This window comes from Panthera tigris, chromosome F2 (genome assembly GCF_018350195.1).
Source record: "Panthera tigris isolate Pti1 chromosome F2, P.tigris_Pti1_mat1.1, whole genome shotgun sequence".
In the NCBI taxonomy this organism is placed as follows: Eukaryota; Metazoa; Chordata; class Mammalia; order Carnivora; family Felidae; genus Panthera; species Panthera tigris.
In genome coordinates this window covers 56475231-56497562 of record NC_056676.1, presented here as the reverse complement: position 1 = coordinate 56497562, position 22332 = coordinate 56475231, and the positions used below count along the sequence as shown (strand labels likewise).

General features: G+C 33.4%; 1 protein-coding gene across 3 annotated transcripts in view; it reads left to right on the top strand.

The window, feature by feature from the left end:
* CSMD3 (CUB and Sushi multiple domains 3) overlaps positions 1–22332 on the top strand; it is a 1242212-nt gene that overhangs the window by 1141255 nt on the left and 78625 nt on the right. For 2 of the 3 annotated variants that reach the window (XM_042973241.1, XM_042973239.1), the window contains 7 exons: positions 4431–4511; positions 5445–5558; positions 10399–10587; positions 10971–11117; positions 13597–13785; positions 18392–18577; positions 20167–20361. In XM_042973241.1, coding sequence (XP_042829175.1) covers positions 4431–4511; positions 5445–5558; positions 10399–10587; positions 10971–11117; positions 13597–13785; positions 18392–18577; positions 20167–20361 — 1101 coding nt within the window. The remainder of the gene's footprint in view (positions 1–4430; positions 4512–5444; positions 5559–10398; positions 10588–10970; positions 11118–13596; positions 13786–18391; positions 18578–20166; positions 20362–22332) is intronic. The other variant, XM_042973240.1, reaches the window with a different exon arrangement.

The following is a 22332-nucleotide window of genomic DNA, read 5'->3' as shown; positions in this document are numbered from 1 at the left end:
TCATGTAAAGTAGCTTGCAGAGTTGTTTGCACACAGTGGATTCCTCAAAAATATAGTCTTACCTCCCTTCCATCGCTTCCTTTTTGTATGGGAAGGATTGCACTAGAGAGACACAGAAGGCAAGAAACATCCTGTAGACAAACTTAATAACTCATGTGCATTTATTTTCTAGGGCTGCTGTAATAGAGCACCACAAGCTGGCTGGATTAAGCAAACAGAATTTTTTTTTCTCTCACAGTTCTAGAAGCCAGAAGTGTGAAATCAGTGTATCGACAGGGCCATGCTCTCTCCAAAGGCTGTATGTGAGGATCCTTCCTTGACTCATTCTAGCTGCTGGGGGTAGCCAGAAATCTTTGGCACTCCATTCTCTGTCCCTGTCACATGTCTTCCCTGTTCATCCATCTCTGTCTTCTCTCTTTTTATAGGGACAGCATGGTGTTTTAAGGGCCTGCCTTGATTCAATATGACCTCAAATTAATTCATTGTGTCTGCAACAACTCTATTTCCACATAACATTCTAAAGTTCCAAGAATGACATAAATTTTGACGGGCACTATTGAACTCAGTACGATAGGTTTGAAATGACAGGTCTACAGTGAGAAGTTCGCAGAAAGAATGGAAAGACACTGGACAAATTTTATACTTATTTTAGCGAACAAACCAGCAGAAATGGATGGAGATTGAAAACAGAATTGTTGGAAGCTGTTTATGATTTATTTACTTTTTGTAGTACTTGTCTTTAAGAGTCAAAAGAAAAACAGATGCAAAGGAGTTTCCTTCATTATTTCCTTCTCCTTTACATTATAGTAAGAATTATATAGTTCTATCGTGTAAAACCTCTCAGGGCCTGCCTAGATCTCATTTCCTAGCACTGTCACCCACAATTACTTCTATTTTATGCCCACTTGCAAATTTAAAGGGCATAATAATCCTAGGGAAGACTGTTCAGAGACTCATTCCTTCCCAGGGAAACCAGTGTTTCATATGCTATTTAGTAAATATTTGTTGGGTTATATGCATAGTTACAGGAGCATATAATTGTGAAAAAGCAGATAAACAGTCTTCTCTCTCATATTATTTAAAGTCGAAGTAGAGACACGAACAATGAACAAATAGGCTAAGAAATGGACAATTATTAATAAATGTTGAGACAAGTCATGCTGTGTGTGCAACACCTGTGATTAGAAGATACCAGTAAGGGGTCAGTGTAGGTAGGCAGTGAGGAGCTCAGAAGACATGTTTATCCAGGTGATCTAAAATTGGGAATTAAGACACAAATCAGACTTGAAGTCAAAAGAATCAATGAAATCACTTAGGTGGGGATTGTAGAAAATTTGTTCAAAGGGAACTTTATTCAGAATTCAAATCTATAAAATTGAGGGAAATAGAATGGCTTTTATGAAGTAGAGGCAAGAGGACGGAACATTACCCCTCCTCAGACCCTCCATGACCCTAAAGCGATCTCTTGGTTCCCAAGACACATTTTATAAAACTGCAGGTCATGGAAGAGAACAGAGAATAAGAAAGAATTTAGCTCACAACACCCATGTGGTCTTGGGAAAATAGTACAAAATCTCAGGGCGCCTGGGTGACTCTGTCAGTTCAGTGTCTGATTCTTGATTTCAGCTCATGTCATGATCTCACCGTCATGGGATCAAGCCCCATATTGGGCTCTGCATTGGCATGGAGCCTGCTTAGGATTCCCTCACTCTTTTTCCCTCTGCCCTTCTCTGCCCGCCACCCCCCTCCCCCCCACCATGCTCTCTCTCCTTCTAAAATAAAACCTAAAAAAAAAATTTTTTTTAATAGTGCAATATGTCTGAATATCAGATTCTTATTAATAATAATTTCTAATCCCTAGTCTTATAAACTCTGCAACTGAGTTATGTAGGTCATTCTAAGCATGTTCTACAGATGACACTAGCCATGGATTCCTCACTGATAAAAAATGTGCTCTTTCTTAAAATAATAAACTAATTTATTCTTAGCATGAAAATCAAAAATAATTTTATGGGCAAACAAAAGTGAAATAATACATGTGTGGGCATCTCTCTACACTTTGCTAACTTCTGAGTTGATCTCTGTTCTACGTCAAGATGAGATAAAATGCCCTGGGTACCTGTGTGGCTCAGTAGGTTAAGTGTCCCACTTTGGCTCAGGTCATGATCTTGCAGTTCATGTATCTGAGCCCTGAGTCTGGCTCTGTGCTGACAGCTCAGAGCCTGGGGCCTGCTTCCGATTCTGTGTCTCCCTCTCTTTCTGCTCCTCCCTCACTCATGCTCTGCCTGTCTCTCTCTGTCTCAAGAATAAACATTAAAAATAAAATTTAAAAAAAAAGGTGAGATAAAATGCTCTCCTCTGAAGCATAGTCTCCTAAGGATTTCTCCATACTGGGCTCCCTATACCTTTCTATATATCCCCTTTCTCTTACCTCTTTGGCATTTATTACAATTGCCTTTTGCCTTGGTAATTGTATCCCTCTTAAGGTCTACGATCAGGAAAATTATTTAAAAATTCCTAAAGTTACTCTAAACTTGCGTCTCAAAAATCCAGGTTACACTTTTCTGTCCTGGGCTTCTTTCCCAGTGAGTCTTTTCTCTAGTTGGTAACCCTTTTGTGTAGAGCAGTGTTTTACTTGCAAATTAACATCTTTGCACAGCAAGTGCTTTTATAAACAGGTTGAAGTACTAGAAGGAAGATGTTTGAAGAGACAAACAAAAATTTACAGCAGGAAATTGAAATGAAAATTTTCCTTGATTCATCCCTCCTCAGCTACATTTCAAAAAACGTTCTTATTTTTTTCTGTCCTTAGAAACCTGGAGGTGTATTAATCGATTGACCTCTTATAAATGGCTTTTTATTACATCATGATGAATCAGTGCCCAACTTGTTGCTCATGTTTTCTCCTCCATCTGCAACGATCTCATGTCCATGATTACCCTTCAGAAGTGGAAAAATCTTACTCGTTCTTTAAAATGTTGGGGTGCCTGGGTGGCTCAGTCGGTTAAGTGTCGGACTTTGGCTCAGGTCATGATCTTGCAGTCCATGAGATCGAGCCCCTCATCAGGCTCTGTGCTGACAGCTCAGAGCCTGGAGCCTACTTCAGATGCTGTGTCTCCCTCTTTCTCTGCCCCTCCCCCATCCTCTCTCTCTCTCTCTCTCAATCAAAAATAAATAAACATTAAAAAATTAAGAAAAACAAACCGTACTTTATCCATCTCCTTTTCTAGGAGTCTTCCTTAACTGGTCCAGTTGATGTTCCCCAGTACTCTCATAATTCTTTCATGATAGTGGCAATACTGAAGGTATGGGCTTTGGGGTTAAGGGACAGAGGCTGGAGTCTTGGATAAACCCTGTACTAGTTGTGTGAGCTCAGACAAGTTACTATGTCTTTTAAACCTCATTCTCATTATCTGATCATTGAGATACCTAAATAATTTAACTCCTGAGTTTAAGCAATAAAATTAAGCATATGAAACACACTCTTCAAATGTTATGATAAAGTGTGTTCTTGACTAAACAAGATTATATTACATTATTTATAAATCATAGTGAAAATAAAACTGTGATGTAGATATCAGATGGGGCTAGCAGTCATGATACTTGGATTCTTAAAGAACTTTTTATTGTGGTGGCCTTTAAACTATGCCAAATAGGAGTGTTTCTAATCTAAAGGGGACAACCTATTCAAGTGATGTAGATTATTAGAATCATGAAATTTAACTAATAGGTATTTCATGAATATACTCATATAACATGGGGAGAGAAGGTTCTGGAGCCAGACTACCCAGGTTCAAATCTCAGTCTGTTACATTACAGCTGTGTGATTTAGACAAATTCTTTGATTCTCTGTGACAGTTTTTTTCTTTTATAAAATGGTGATTATTCTAGACATAGTCATGAATTAAGTAATAAAATAAACACATTTTTTGTGAGGACTGAGTTAATATTAGTAAAATATTTATAATATTTTCTGGAATCGAGTAAGCATTGAGTACTTGCTTGTGATTATAAATACATGCCAGGCACTTTGCTAGGTGCAGGAGACTGAGATGAACCTTGGCATTGGGCACATAACAATGACATATTTATAATGATGTATGTATAATGAATATAAAATTGCTAATTGTGATAATGCCAAGGAGGAAATTAACAGCTGTTATGAAGCACATAACAAGAAGGAATAGAATGAGGGTAAGAAATAAGGAGTTACAGGTAAGCATTCTTCCCTTGGAAAATATGTTGGCATCTAAGTAATGATTTGTTTTCCCTCAATATTGTATCATCTTTTAAATAAACAAATAATTGAAGCTTGATAAATTATACTGTTTATTTTTATTCTTACAAATAAAGCTTGCATTATTTTTTTCACATGTGTGAATATATACAGCCTCTTAGAGAAGGAATAAACACGTTGTCTATTTTTATAGCTTATCAACTAAGAGTGTGCCAGCCTCCGCCACCTGTACCCAATGCTGAAATTTTGACAGAAGATGATGAATTTGAAATAGGTAAAGTATGATAAATTATTTTTTAAAAACATAGTGTTACTAGAAGTATTTTCTTTAAAAGAAATAAACAGAATAGTAGTGACCTATCTTAGACTGTCTTTCTCTGGATTGATGGGGATTGTTTGGAATTCTTAAAATTGGACAGTAGTGAAAAGACCAAAAGGGAGTATTAGGCAAAAAGCAAGAATTCTGTATCTCTAGGATATGTAATTGGAAAACCAGCATGATCATTTGAACCATACAACCATGGTCAATAATTTGCTTCCTTCCAAATTATTTTTTTGTTACCTTGCAATACACCAATGTTCTTTGAATTCAGGCTTAAGCCTGAAACATACAATGAAGAATATATAGGGTGTATTAGAAGATATGCTTTATTTCCATATCTTTAAAGACAAGTGGTGGATTATGCTCAATTTAATAGTAAATAAAGCCCTTTGGAAATTAAATCCCAATAATGTCTCACAGTTCAAAAAATGCTGTAACAAAAGAAGACATTTTAACATGGCTATAAACTCAGCATTATCATCATATTGATTTTGGTTGAGAAATTAAGAAAATATCAATGACTACTGTAAACTTAAAATAAAAGCAATAATTCTGAATCATTTTAACTTGCTTAATATATTTTTAATGAATACCTTAACTATACCAACTAGATTGTTTCCTTACTGCTATTGCTTACATCCAACTGGTGCACACCAGTTAAATCTTACTGTAGTTTACCCCTGGCTTCAGTTCTGGTTTGTCAGTGTCCATGAGGTACTTGTAGTTCAATGTTTTGAATATTATCCCTACTTATAACTAGTAGAATTTTATACCAATTGAAAATAACTGAAGGAAAAAATATTCTACTTTTGCAATAGAAACATCTGTTCATTGTTACCATTACTTGTTGCCTATCTGAAGCCTCTGTCTTTTTTTTTTTAATAGGTGACATTATTAGGTATCAGTGTCTTCCAGGATTTACTTTGGTTGGTAATGCAATTCTGACATGCAGATTAGGAGAAAGACTTCAAATGGATGGAGCACCTCCAGTTTGTCAAGGTATCAATTCCTATGATTATTTATCTCTAAGCATTTGTTTTATGTTTAATCCAATAATGGAAAAATCGAGAAAAGTCTACTTTATATAAATATGTAACTGGCCATAATGTTAAAAGTTATACAGCTTATATGTGGTATCTTTTATTTCATGATTTCTCAGATTTAACTTTAAAAATTACTTATTCTTCCAAGGTCTATTTTTTTTTTCCTTTTAGTTTACCCCAAAGTCAGTTCAATTTATTTAAATTAATTTTGCTGTGAGGAGTGGAAATGGAGGTGGAAAATAAGAGAAAAAACCTTAAATAAAGACTCCAATGTTGATTGCCTTTACTTGACATAGTTATGTTCTAACCACTAAATTCATTGAACTTTAATCCAGCATCTGTTACCTATGAGTGTTTGAGTAACAAACAAACAAACAAACAAACCAGTCATAAATGGTTCCTGCTGTGAAGGCAACATGGCTTAAAGGATATAACATCCATGTAGGTGGTAGGAATACAGTGTTTAGGAAACAGGTCAAGGGGCGATAGAATCATGTAATGTTTTATTGTTTATGGGGCAGGGAAAGCTTGATGGAATTGTTGCTCCCTGAATCTTGGTTCCAAATGATGGGTGAGACTTAGAATAGAGATAAATAAAGGGTGGTCCAAATGACAGATGAATATGTGGAGACACAGAAGTGGAAAACAGAGGTATAGACATGAAGGAATCCACTATGAAATTACAGGGGTAAGACCATGATGGACCTTGAATGGTGTGCTAGAGTTTCGGTGTTCAGAAATGACATATTGTTAATTTTTGTGACCCCATAGGGCCCAGAACAGAGCCCACCACATGGTAACTAATTATAAATAGTGGTTTATTTGAATGAAATTGAATTGAATTTGACAATCCCTCCCCAGATTTTGTTGGATTACTTCCTTCATTGGAGTTTATTCCTGAGAAATGGAAATCTGTTTCTTGCACAGACCTTTAACTTTATCTATTAAAATGAGCCAAAAACAAAACTTTTATTTTTACGTTTCTTAGTTATAGCATGTTTATTAGTCCAAACATGCTATAAGTAGGAATTAACATTTAATTTTCTACCCCATTGGAGTCCTTGCAATAAAATGGAAGGATTTTCACAAGAAGCTTTGACAATAGAAAAAGGAAAGACATGTTTGGAGGTAAAAACGAACACCAATGTGAGCATTTTCTTTGCTCTTAGTCAATGACTTCAGAGCATCTAGAAGTTGTTTGGGTTTTCTAAAGCCTATCACCTATAATCTTGATATTTAAATGTCATTCATTCAATTTTCTCCTTCACACAAGACTTCCTTTTAGCCACTTAGGATTATTCAAGGTGCATATTCAAACATTTAGATGTGAATGTGGAGGATACAATTTTAGCCTTTTGGGAAATTATACATGTGAAAATAACTTGGGCAGACACAAGTGAAAGACACTTTGTGTCTTGTGAAAGACACTTTCACAAGAAAGTGAAAGAGCAATTACATGTCAGGACTTTCTCTTTGACTCCAATATATAAAATTTTTTGTGAGTTCTTAGAGGGCAACACTTAATTATTTTTTTGTATCTGGATCTCAATAAGTTTCTGAAAATTAAAATAAAACAATCTAGATACCTTAATTACTTAATAATCCCTCATCACTCAAACTTTCAATCTACAATCAGAAGTTGCTACTGATTAATAATTACATCTCTTCCTAGTCTATGTAGTATCGAGAACACAAAAAAAGACTAATTTTTATTTCATAATAGCACTTCAGGTACTAGCTAAACCCTAATAAATCATCTCTCAGAATTAGTTTATGCAGTGTTATTACATTAACTAATTGACCAGGTACTTAAGCCAAAACTCTAACTTTACCTTTTTTCTTTATTTGACTGAATTCACAGACTTGCCAAAACGGTCATTCTTTTGGAGTCTGTTAGAACGAATATATATTGTTTTTAGTCTATCTTAAATTACTTCACGTTTTCTCACTTTTCCTAAAAGAGGCTGCATCAATTCTGTTATTCCTCCCTTTATCCTTTTTAGTTTTCTTTATCATGCTTAAAATATGGAAAGCAATGCTAAATGTGCTGCTTTTCAAAGACTTTGATATAAATGAAGTATAATGGGTGATTATATTCGGTGGTTAAAACTGCGGGATCCATCCAGCTGAACCTGTGACACTTCTGCACTCTAAACTTTCTGGGCATTGGTTCCTTCGTATGTGTCATGGCAGGAGGAATTGTACACACTTTCTAAAGTTGTTGGGATAAGTTACATAATGCACAACAGGTGCTTAACAGTGTCTTAACATACATATTCCTCTTATTCTTGATCATTGCAGGGCTTCTTGGTATGTGTTGGATAGTATGAAAATAGGTTAATTTGTGTACTTAAAGTAAATTATATTGAATCATATCAGTTTTTCAAAAGTAATCTGGAATATTTATTCAGTTTAGAATATGGGGGCCAACATATTAAATAGGACATGGCACTTGGTTTTTGATAATCATAGCCCAGAAAGGGAGACACCAAAAATTTAGGGAAATAGCCATGAAATTGCTAACTGCAGTAATAAAAGCATACATTGCAGAGACACCAAGAAGGAAATCAGCAATTCTGCTCAGATTGGTAGCAGAGCGGTTCAGGAAGGATTTTACAGAAGATGAGACACTTCATCTGGGTGTTGAAATGCAGTAACATTTCAAATGCAGCAGAGGAAAAAAGGGCATTTGAAACAGAAGCACGGATGAATGAATGTGCAGAGTTCAAAAAGCTGCACATAGTTTATCTACTATGTTTGGAGCATTTCACTTCAGTGGAGGAGGAGCAGGAAAGAAACTTGGGGAGGTGGGTAAGGACTGAACTTGGAGGACTTTGTGGCAAACTATGAAGTTGCTAAATGGTCTTGGTGAAGAAGTCACATGCTCAGTGAGCCAAACAGATACTTAGTTAAATAGCTGAGCACACACTAAATAAACCCTTCCTTAAACTTACTTCAGCTTCCCATATGATTATATACATCTGTCATTTCAATATGCCATAGCTATATACTCACTAATATGTATTCTTCATCTTTGACTCAAATTTTTCATTTCATTTACGATTGTCAAGTTAATGTTTTTGTTTATTTTACACATTTTTCATTTTATGAAAAGCAAAGGTCAGATTTCTTTTAGAGTGCTTATGACCTGCTACCATTTACTTAATTATTTTTGAGAAATCTTAAAGTCATATCCAAGAAGCAAACATCTTAGATGGAAGTAAAAGAAGCAGAAGTAAAAGCCAAAAAAAAAAAAAAAAGGAAAACAACTCTTACATGTTTTAGCTTTACTATATTCTATGTTTAGTATTTTGTTTTTAGTATATCTAACTATGCTATATTCTTTAGTCAATTTTCAAGTGTCTTAATATTAGTTATGGTTAATTTTATTTTCAAATTATTTCTTTTCAAGTTATCAACTTGATTAAAGAGCCATTATATATTGCCAAAATCTACTATTTTTATATCCTTTTCTATCCCTATACTACATGGAGACTTTATGGCTCAAAGTATTTCATTGTCCTTGTACCCAGGAAGTGATGAATATATATCCTTCGTCTATTCATGTATATTCCAGCAACTATATTTGGTGTTTCCAAGCCTAGCTCATTTGAGCAAACACTGAAAAACAAGAATACTGCTTAAGGTGCTATTCTAATTATTTTGAGATCCACCTTATCTAACCCCAAGATGGAAATTGATTCATAGTGATTGGATTAGGAAATGTCCTGTGAAACATTTCCAACTCACCAAATTCTCAAAAGTGGTCTACTCTGCCCATCATACCAGTTGAATGTCCCCAGTAATAATACCCCAAAACTGGTCTCTCCAAAATTTAAAAACTTTTTAGCAATAGTTCACATAGGACATTTTGCTGTAACCACTCTCACTGTTCTGACAAGTAGAAAGTTCTGTATTTGAACTAAATACTGTTTGGTATATATGAGTTTACTTCCGTACAATGTAAGCTATACTGAGCAGCTCCAATACTCAAACTCTTAAGAAAAAAAACAAAAGGCTGAAATAGCATCACTTGAATGGCAAGAATTTGATCATCTTGCCCACGCTCTCATTCCAAATGCAAATTTAAGTAGATGTTTGTATTTGGCCCAAAACATGATGCTTGATGCCAACAATTAAAGTTTACTATACTTTGGAGGCTGTTACATCAGAATTATGTTTATTGTCAACATATAACAAATTTTCTGTATTTTTGAATATACATATATTTGTTGTCTAGCAGTGGTATCATTATGAAATAAGAAGTGTTATACTTTGTCTTACATTTATGGTCTGGAGACAACACGAAGAACTGAAAGATGACTGGTAACCTAGAATTGTGTTAAATCCTCATGGCTTACCCGCATCTCTGAATTCAGAAGTGCCTAGCCAGGAATGAATACTCTCAAAAGAGTGCAATTTCTTGTCTGGCCCTACATACCTGAGTGAGTTAAAGTTTGAGGAGAAATGAAAGTGAGTAACAAGGAAGGAAGGAAAAGGACAAGCAAAGACATAAACAAAAGGGGCAGCGGGGAGAGGACACAAGAAGATGAGGAAATGTAGGGAAAGTATATAAAGAAATCAAAGGAGATAAATGTTTTATCTTTTAATTTTTTGGTCATTCCTCCATGTTTTGAACTGCAAGTTTAATACAAATTATCTCTTCAAACACATAATTCAAAGTATTGTCTCCTTTCTAATGATTAAACATGAAAGTGGAGTACCCAATGTTTAAAATGCAGTTTAAACTTAGGTCTAACACACTAGCATTAGTTAATGATTTCTTTCTTTGATAGTGCTCTGTCCTGCCAATGAATTACGGCTGGATTCCACTGGAGTCATACTGAGCCCGGGATACCCTGATAGTTACCCAAATCTTCAAATGTGTGCCTGGAGCATTTCAGTAGAAAAAGGATATAACATCAGCATGTTTGTAGAATTCTTCCAGACAGAAAAGGAATTTGATGTTCTTCAGGTGTATGATGGTAATATCATTTATATTTACTGCATATTCATAAATTCATTTCAACTACTCTAATTTTACATGCAGACCTTCAGTATAAACAATTGCTCATATGATTTTGTTTTATCTCCCCCATTATTTTTAGAAGTATCAATATCAAGTTTATCTAGATACCATGTGAAAACTGTACTTAAGCTTATTATTTTACAAATTATAGATTCTTTGGCTGTGGAATTAAATGTTTAAAACAAAGATAATACGTTTTAAGGTACTGTTGATGATATAAATTGCTTGTGGAGCAAAATGTCACCATACTTAATAGTACTCTAAACATATAAAATAGTAAAGATAAATTGGAACATAATTTTTCAGGTATGTCTAAATTGTATTATTTTCTTCCCAAAGGACCAAATATTCAAAGTCCAGTGCTTATTTCCCTCAGTGGAGATTATTCATCTCCTTTTAATGTAACAAGCAACGGTCATGAAGTATTTCTTCAATGGTCAGCAGATCATGGCAATAACAAAAAAGGCTTCCGGATAAGATATATAGGTATGTGATACTTACAACTTCAGTACAGATCCCACCGACATCTTCAGTACGGTTGTGGCTAAAGAGCACAGACGCAGATACTATTCAATTAGATACGAATCTAAGTCAGAGTCCTGCACTGAGGTTCCTTGAGCAGTTTATGTAGCCTCTCTCTGTCTCAGTTTCCCCATTGTCATGATAATAATCCAATATCTGTCTTGTGATTTTTGAAAAGATTAAAAGCATTTAGGGTATTTATGACATATATGTTAGTTATAAGTTAAAGTCTGGTATCTTCAATACTTTTTTTTCAATAGATTTATTTCCCTTGAATTCTTGCAAAATAGCAGTACTGTTGCTCAATTGTGTGTATCAGATCTATTGAATGACTCCTTTATATGATAAGGTTAAACAAAAGATAAACATACAATGGTAAAAATCTTTGTTTTTAATTATCCATCCATTTATGATACTCGCTAAGTAAGTTAAATATTGAAAGTGAAGTGATCAGCACATCCTTTAAAAACCTTCAGTTTTGAAAAAATAATTGTTTTGTTATTACTGCTTTTCAGTGAATAATATTTAGAAAGATATGGAATAAAATTCCTTTTTAATAACAAGATGAAATAATTTTTCTATGCCCCTTCCTGTTTATCGGGTCTAATGATTCTGAGCCAAATATTTTCTTATTGAATAAGTATATGTAAATAGTTCTTCATTATTCAAAGGTCATATTCCTTTTTTCGTCATCCTAAATCATGTCAGAGGAATGGGTTTGTGCTCAATAACTGAATATTTCAAAACCAATCAGGCATCTCTTTCTGTATCGTGTTCTGATCCTGTCTCCCCAAGCCATGGGTCATTGCTAATCAATTCAATGGAAAATTACTTTATAATTAGAAACAATTCTGACAAAAATTCTAGGCATAGCCTTCAATAAATTTTGAATTTCAGTTCTAAAAATATACTCTCAAATTTGTTTATTTATATAAATTTGCATCTATATCATATACAAATAAAATTATTTTGTCTATTTACTTTGATTTTAAAACTATAAGATGATAGTTTGATTTTAATTGATTAACATTTGTCTTCTACATATTAGAATTGACTTATCACTGACACCATAATACCAATATGTATAGAAGTTTTATCATACAATATATTTATGTTAAGTTTTAATAATATTATTAACATATGCAAAGAAGTGTTTTAAAAAAATTTAAGCATGCACAGTCATCATTAAATTTTTTTCATATTTCAATCTATATTTCTATCATATGAACAATATAAATGTCTTTTTATTAAATTTGTGCCCAAAGATGGAATTTAAAAGTCAGCACACTAAATGTATTTTTAATGATCATAATAACTTAAAGGGAAAACATTCAAATCAATCAATTATAATCATTAGATTGACTATATTATAGACTAACCCTTATTTATGTTGATATTTCTGAAAAATTTTGATATAAACATATTGAAAGCACCACTTTAACCCCAAGAATAGCTTGACATGTAAATTTTTTCTTTAGAAATAATAGGTTATGACATATGTATTCCAGATCCAATCTCTTTCTTACTAGTTACCCCTAAAGTCTTATTTTTCTCAGATGAATACATTGAAGTTTCAAAGGGTAAATGGATCCTGCCAGGCTGAATAGCCTTAAAAGTCCATATATATGAAAAAGCCATTTGACATTATCTTTTGACACTTCAGACTTCAAAAGATGAAGAAAGTTTTACTTTATTGACATTTTATCACCATATGTAAGCACTTTTGACAGCATGGAAACTCTTTAATAAACTGGGAGAGACGATTATGGAGTGTGAGGGGTCTATTTAGAAATCAACCAAAGTGAAATGCTTGACCTAACATGATATAGGTGTCTGGAAATACCTTCAAAGTTACATGTAAATAACATGCCCTAAAATATTACTACCAAGACTGTGGCATTTAGTTTCTTCAAATTTTTAAAATTGTATGTATTTATTTTGATAGAGCAAGCAGGAGAGGGGCAGAAAGAGAATCCTCAGCAGGCTGTGCAGAGAGCAATGTGGGGCTTGAACCCAAGAACCACAAGATCATGACCTGAGCCAAAACCAAGAGTCAGACACTCAACTAACTGAGCCACCCAGGCACCCTACATATGGGTCTTTCAAATGACAAGAAGTACGGTTTCTAAAATTCACTGAAATATTTGTAGGGCTTTTCAACCTCTAGGGTGTTAAGAAAATATGTGTATTTCAATTCAGAAGGCATCTTCCATGATGATAAAAATTAAAAGAAAGCTCAGAGATAGTTTTGTCTCCCAAAAGTTATTTCAACAGATTGTGAAGAAAATAGAAAATTATATTATGTGCATATGAAGTAAAATTCACACAGGTGGCAGTTGCCCTATTTTAAGTACTAGTATTCACTTAGATTTTTTTACCATGCTGTATTGCAAAGAATTTCTGATTCATTAATTATACAGTGATTCTTTTGTCTTTTGAAAAGCTTTCTACTGTAGCACACCAGAATCTCCGCCTCATGGATACATTATCAGTCAGACGGGTGGACAACTTAATAGTGTGGTCCGCTGGGCCTGTGACAGAGGATTTCGACTCGTTGGAAAAAGTAGTGCTGTGTGCAGAAAGTCTTCCTATGGGTATCATGCATGGGATGCACCGGTCCCTGCTTGTCAAGGTGAAGTATATTATCCCCAAATGCATTAAAAGATTAACCTCATTTAACGTTTTCATTTGGGTCATTGGAACTTCCCAAACCATAAATATTCAGAAGCATAGTATAGATGCCCTTCATGAAAGTAAGACTTAAAAATGCAGAATGATAAATTTGAGAAACATGATACACACTGTTTTATAATTCATTTGTTGTTGTGTGATTTATGCCTTTCCTGTAACCACTCATACACCTATACAACTTTATTGATATGTCTACCATTCTCGTGACTTTGTTGTCAGAAAATGATTGACCCAGAGCTGGAGACTGCATTAATGTGAAGTCTGCAGAGAGAAAGCAGAGGATAAGAGTGGGCAGGGTCACTGAAGATGCACTCTGAGTATGCAAAAATGTGCTCTCAGAGCAACAAATTTAAAATAGGAAAATGTAGCTGACCACCACGTTATTTTTTTTTTTTTTTCACTGTTTAGCTAACTTAACAGAGATGTGTCTTTCCCTTTCACTTGCATTTTATTAATAGTTGAGGGGGTGTCTGGGTGGCTCAGTTGGTTAAGCATCCCACCTCAGCTCAGGTCATTATCTCATGGTCCATGGGTTCGAGCCCCGTGTTGGGCTCTGTGCTAACAGCTCAGAGCCTGGAGCCTGCTTCAGATTCTGTGTGTGTGTGTCTCTCTCTCTGCCCGCCCCCCACCTGTGCTCTCTCTCTCTCTCTCTCTCTCTCAAAAATAAGTAAACATTAAAAAAAAGATAAAGAAACAATTGAGGCACTGTCTGAGCATTTTATTCTGACATAGCAACAGAATTTCGAGCTTCTTATTCAACAAATGGCACATTTTTGATCTTTGGACTAGATCTTGTCTCTTAGCTAGGTACAGTCACAAAGACAAATGCAATATCAGTTATACAAGAGTTTCTAATGTCATCGGACTTAGAAAAAATTTTAATACTTAACATATCACATTATGTTTCAATATGAAATTTAATTTTATATTTGATGTATTCTACCCAGCATATAGAGGCATATTAAACAACTAAGACGCCTTACATTAAAAAATGCAGAACGTTTTAGTTAATAAATAATGGGGCTTATCTATCTATAATCTGCTTATCAGAAGGAATTTATATAAAACAAATAAAATATAAAATATATCAATTAAAATTTAAAATTGAACAACAGCAAGTTAAAATAAGCATAGGTATTGATAGACATCCAAAATGGGTTCTTTTACCTATTAAACTACAATTTTAATTCACGAAGAGATAACTCTCATATACATGCATAAATAAATGAGAAATGAAAAAAACTGTTGTTTCCTTGAGGAAACATTAATCACTTATTAGAAATCTGTGAAGAGTTATAAACTTAGTGGGTAACCACCAACATTGAGAAAGCTGACTTCGTGCTGAATAGATATATTTTGGTAAACTATCAAAACGTCTGCTTTTCTTTGCCTAATGAACAGTGGCAGTATTCACAAATTCTTAGTATTAATTTCCCTAAACTGGTTTGGAAAAGAATTTTTGATCTTATAATTTCAGAATTATGGGAATTTAGAAAAATATATAAACAATAACCTCTAAATCACATATATTTTAAATAAATATTATAATGCTCTGACATTGAACTAGTACATTTCAGTTGTGTAATTATTGCTTATCTATATAAGATATATATAATAATCTTTAAGAAACCTTTAGCAAATATAATTAACTGTTGGTTGAAATAAAAAATGTCCTAGGGGTGCCTGGGTGGCTCAGTTGGTTAAGCGACCGACTTTGGCTCAGGTCATGATTTCGCAGTCTGTGAGTTCAAGCCCTGTGTCGGGCTCTGTGCTGATAGCTCAGAGCCTAGTGCCTACTTCAGATTCTATGTCTCCCCCTCTCTCCACCCCTCCCCTGCTCACACTCTGTGTCTCTCTGTCTCTCAATAATAAATAAACATAAAAATATTTTTAAAAAAAGAAATAAAAAATGTCCTAAACTTTCTAAAATTTTGAAATTGCTTTCTATAATCAACATTATAATTTCATTGATTTTTTTTTGGTATGCAATATGACATTTACATATGGAGTAATTTTTTCCCCATTGTTCCTGATTTAAAATTGTTCCACAATTAGAATAGTTAAATCAAAATGTAAATTAAAAAGATATTCGACATAGTAAAATGATAACATATTTATAATTCAAGGAGTGATTTCCAAAATTGATCTTTTATTATCATGAAAACAATTTTAAAAGATTATTTAATAAGAACCTTTGTTGTATGTGACCTATCTGTAGTTGAACTGAACTAATTAAAAAGAAATGGTTAAATGTCATTGGGAAGAGCTATTTTTTATGCAAATTTTTGTTTTGTTCCAAATTTGTTTTAAATTCTTCGATCATTTTTATTCTTTTTTCCTTCAGTCTCCTTATGCGTCCTCGTATATATTTACTTGAACTACAATTACACAATGTGAGCACAGTAAAAGATAGAAAATTTAGTCTGCTATCTCTATTTGGGTTTGGGTAGGTGTTGTATTTATTTGTCTGTACATCAAGTGACCCTTCATTGATTTCCTCTCCTTCAAGAATTGAACCAGTCTCATCCCACTATACAGTTGAGTATAGTACAGTGTTATGTAGAAACAGTTTGCATTCTCTGCCTCACTTTCAATTTGTACTTTTTTTGAGTGAAGTGTCTTTGACAACCACTTGGTGATGACGGTTCTTGTGAACTTGATTTGTTGTCTTTTTATTGCTGAGAAGCTAAGTTGTAATCTACCCACAGGCATAGTTGTTGTGCTATCATTTTAGTGTGTTGTCGTTTTCTTAGTTCTAAAACATAGCCATTTTATACTAACCACATATATGGAACTTATACTATTTAAACTATATTTCCTTTATATTTTGATCTAAGTTCAACCTACATTACTCCAACAATGTATAGTTTATTTTTTAAAAATCAGTAAATACACAGTCTTTGGTGGGGTTCAGTAGGGAGATCACTTATGACAAATTGAAATTCCCAAAAGTCCTAAGTGGAAATATAAGCATTGCTTGAACAGACATCAGGGAACCATTTATGTTTGCAACATGATTTTGAAGACTATAATTAGATTGCACGGATAATAACATAATTGTATGAGATTGCTTATGTAATTTATTAAGTCAACATCATTGCTTCTCTGTTCATAATTTGCAGGTTATCAGACTACAAAAGATCAAACCATTACCAGTAGGAAGTCTGCCATTCAATTTTGTGAATTTCATATAGATTTCACTAAGATCTTTTCACTTTATAGTGAAATGTGCATGGGTTAATTAAAAATAAACACCTAAATAGTAGTTTTTCTAAGAGAAATAGAAACAAATTTAGGTTGAAATGAGAGGTAGGTAACTAGAACACAGGTCTGTAAGTATTAAATCAAACTCCTAGCTTTCTGTTCTTTTATTTCCTTTAATATGAGAAAAATATAGATATAACTAGAATATTTTATAGGAAACCTGTAAGATTGAGTATTTCAGAACTCAGAAATTTTCCATTTCATAGAGGTAATACAGTACATATGCCAGATATTACAATATTCCAGCTGGTTCTGGATTGTACCAGTAACCAAATATACTAATTTTTCTGCAGACGTATGCATAAATATTTACACATATCTGAATATGATACAAAATTTACAAATAATCTCATTTTAATTAGTGTCTTGCTGCCAAATATATTCATTGAAAGCTTATGTCTTTTGTTTGTTTGTTTACTTTTGAAGACACAAATAATGTCCTTGAAGAGCAAAGATGGCAAACAATTCATCTTAGAGTGTATCTGTATAGTCATTTGAATTTATAAGATGTGAACATTTATAAGATTTGAAAATACATGATATACAATTAACTAAAATAAAAATTTTGACTGCAGTTGTCACATTATAGTAAAACTAATTTCACCTACATCAGATTTATTGCAGATGAAAACCAACACATCTAAGACATTTCAGTGAAATGCAGGATGATTCAAACTAGGTTTAAGACAATATTTCCGGGAACTGTATTTGTTAAACATATCCATACCCATGATATTCTATGGATGGTGCCTAAGCACATAGAGTTTGGACCTAAGACAAAGCAATATCCAGCTTCCAGGTAAAATAAACCTATGCATCTATGCATTGTATTCCTGGCAAAAATCTTGATGAGTATTATTTACCAATACCTTTGTAATCTTTAATAATTATCTCTCAAATGTAATTGACCAAACTTGCTATGTGGTGGCCCAATTATGGACTAGCCCTAGATACACTCTATATTTACCCAATTTTTATTCTTATATAATCTATAGAATGCTGATAACCATGCACACACTGACAAGAAACCAAGTAAGAAACCAAGAAATAAAACATTAATAATGTATGGATTCACCAATCTGAAACACATTCAACAGGAGTTTGAAATAAATTATTCAAAAAGTTACAGTTCAGGAAAGCTTTTCTAGGAGATATTCTGAAATTGTTTCAGAGGAATTAATAAAATCTCAAATAGTTTTACATGCCTTACAATTGAAGAGACTTATCTACTAAATTAAGTATTTTTCTATTTCTGTGATTTTGTATGTATGTATTTGTTCTAGCAATTTCCTGTGGGATTCCTAAAGCTCCAACAAATGGAGGAATACTCACAACAGACTACTTGGTAGGAACGCGTGTTACCTATTTTTGTAATGACGGATATAGATTGTCATCTAAGGAACTCACCACTGCCATATGTCAGTCAGATGGAACTTGGAGCCATCATAACAAGACCCCTCGCTGTGTTGGTATGTGTGTTGAAGAAATGGTATCATTTGTGTTTCTATTCACATCTTGTATGTTTTAAAATTTTATGTATTGTTTGCATTTTTCGAACTAATCCCTGGACTGAAGTGTGATGTCTAAGAGGGAAATAAAAGTTAATTAAGCTGTCTTATACTATGTACAATTGGAAGACTGTATAAGGACTTTCCACTCATTTTTGGAAACTCCTGACTATGTACGTCAAAAAACTAAAGTGAATTTTATTTTACATAACAAAGTTCCACTCATTTTATAAAAATCCATCCATTAGTGAACATGTATTTTCTATATGCAAGTCCTTGAAAAAAATGTCAAGTTTTATAATTAATTAAATTATATTCCAATACATTCGGCTCTGATTTTTATAAGGATAAAAGATATTGCTGAAATGATGCATAACTTTCAACTTTTGTCGGTGTTCTTCAGGTTACTTGCATTTAGAATATTCCCATTGCTTTCATTACTACTTTAATAGGTAAGTGAATATTAGGTAATGGTGACAGAAAATAATTCTGATAAAATATTTGTTAGCACAAGAATTGTGAAATGTTATTTTAAGCAAGGTTTTTTATTTGTCTCTATATTTCACTTATTTCTTCTCAATACTAACTTTTTAATTTAGTTGGCATTTCATTTAAAATGAAAGTTGTTCAATTATGTACAGTCTTAACATAGTGTTTAGCGATGCTTCTGTTTTACTCGTGTTGAACAGGTTTTGAATAAGCCAAATTGTAACACCTTCTTGCACAAAAACACCATTCTCATAAAACGAATTTCCTCAAAATATGATCCTTCCAAAATTTCTAAATTAGTAATAATAGGTTGTTTCCATATCTTGTCTATTGTGATTAGTGCTGCAATGAACACGAGAGTGCAGAGATCTCTTTGAGATCCTGATTTCATTTCCTTTGGATGTATACCCAAGTTGGGATTGATGAATCACACGGTAGTTCTCTTTTTAACTTCTTGAGGAACCTCCATACTGGCTCTGCATATATATATATTCCATAATGGCTGTGCCAGTTGACATTTCCACCAACTTGTACTGGGGTTCCCTTTTTTCTGCATCCTGTCGTTTATATCTCATAAAAGTTGGGAGAAAAGATTTCCAAAAGAATACTTTTAAATCAGCTTCAAAGAAAAGAGACAATTTTAACAAACTAATATAATTGGAATTACCATTAAAATATAGTTCATGTATTTCTATATTAAGGAATAAATTTTGATATGATAATCTAAAAAAAAGAAAAGAAAAAAAGAAAAGAAAGAAGAGAGTAGAGGGAGGTAAGGTAGTAATAAGAATTCTGTGTAAATAGAATAATATGTACACAGACTTTGAAGTGTGAAATAGTAGAACATGTTCAAGGAACTTCAAGCAGTACCATAGATCTGGGGGAGTAGAGAAGATTAACATGGAAAATAAATTCTTAAAAATGCTGAAAGGCTTGTATGGCACAGTAGTGAATGACTTAAGGCAGTGGTGATGTAGGCAACAGAATAGATTAAGTTACAGTGAAGAAGTACAAGAGACATGACTGACTTATTAACATTTATGTTCTTGGTTTTTGTATAGTTGTTACGTGTCCAAGCATCAATTCCTTTACCTTGGAACATGGAAGATGGCGAATTGTGAATGGCTCCCATTATGAATACAAAACTAAGGTAGTTTTCAGCTGTGACCCTGGTTACCATGGACTAGGCCCTGCTTCTATAGAATGCCTTCCTAATGGTACCTGGAGTTGGAGAAATGAAAGACCATATTGCCAAAGTAAGTAGCCAGTCTGCTAAATTTATTTCATAAGCTATTCTTGATTGAATTGCTTCAGCACTTCCTTTTCCAAACACACTTGAACAATAATGGATTGATATTATTAAAAAGGTCATTTATTCCCATTAAATCTTAAAATTTTGTAACTTTTTTTTGAGTAAATGCTTATGAAAAAAGTATGGGCTTTAGATACAGAAATCCTGTGTTTGAATTCTATCATTTACTACAAACTGATAATGCCTCTTGCATACTGACAACTTGCCAGGCACTGCTTTTAGCCCTTTACATGTATTAATTCATTTATTGCTTAGTTCCTATCCTATGAAGTAGTTGTTATTATTACACTTATTTTGTCAAAAGGAAACAGAGCCCTGAGTTTAATCATTTTACTACAAATCAGAGCCTGTAAATGGTGGAGAAATGAGATTCAGTCTAAGCACTCTATACCATCTGGCTTTTAATCACTATTTTATATGATGTTTATTCTCTGTCATCCTAAATTTCTTAAACTAGGTAATTACAATAATACCTATCTTTTAGTTATTATAATGATTATGTTATTATAAATGATATTATGTTGAAAATATCAGCTAGAACCTGATTCGCAGCATGACCTCAATAAATATTTATCAAGGTGCCTGGATGGCTCCATCAGTTAAGTGTCATACTCTTGATTTTGGCTCAGGTCATCATATCACAGTTGGTGAGTTTGAGCCCTGCATAGGACTCCACAGTGACAGTGCATACCTTACTTGGGATTCTCTCTTTCCCCTCTCTCTGCCCCCCGCCCCTGCTTGCAATCTCTCTCTCTAAGTAAATAAATAAATGTTAATAAACAAATAAATAAATAAACATTGATTCAAATTGAACATATTATCATATTTCCATGCATCTCATAATATAAATGGGCAGTATCTAATATAGATAAGCTAACTGAACATAGGGTATTCAAATGTAATATCTTGACATTCCTTTGAAATTTCTTCACTACATTTTTTGAGTATTTACTCTGTGCCAGGAAGTATGCTACACTGAAAATGTATTCTGTGTCCAACACAACTCTAAGGCATTTATGACATAGGCACTCATAATTTATAAATAAACTAATAAGAAATCAGATATCTAAATAGGATTATGATTATGATGATTAAGAAGCTTAACAGAGCAGGCAAAGGTCTATATGTAATAAGTACACAAGTATCTATTATGATTTTAATTATGAATATTCAATTATTCAATATATTTTTTTAATGTTTTATTTGTTTTTGAGAGAGAGAGTGTGAGTAGAGAAGGGGCAGAGAGACAGACAGGGGGACAGAGGGACAGAGGGCTCTGCACTGACAGCAGTGAGCCCGATGCAGGGCTCAAACTCAGAAACTGTGTGATCATAAACTGAGCCAAAGTCAGCTGCTCAACCGACTGAGCCACCCAAGTGCTCTGCAATCTATTTTTTAATATTCATATAAAGGGTTTGCCTTTTTTATAAGAAAATCATATTTATGGAGTAAAATTTCAAAAAAAGTTGTCTAAATTATATTTGATATTCTAAAAATATGACCTCTATATTTGCAAATTTTTGCCCTGTTCTTTCAGGTTTTCTCCCAGGATCTTTCTTTGCCTCTAGCATCATTGTTTTTTCAGTATTATTTCATTAAAAGGGCACATGGGATAGGGATATTTCAAGGAGTTAGGCAAAAAGTATCTACAAAAAATCAGGCATTCAACAAATGTTTGTCTGGTTCTTTTGTGATGCTTAAGAAGGGTTTAAAGATACATAAAATGAGGTTCCTGCCTGCAAGTAAGAGTGGGGGAAAGACAAGGAATCTAAGGATTGCAGTTCACTGAGAAAATTGAAAGAAGAGTAATTTTGCTGAATCTCAATTTATTCACTCTTAAAATAATATAAATATTAGTATTATCAATATTAATAAATATTATACCTACCTCAAAGGGTTGTTGAGGGATTAGTTC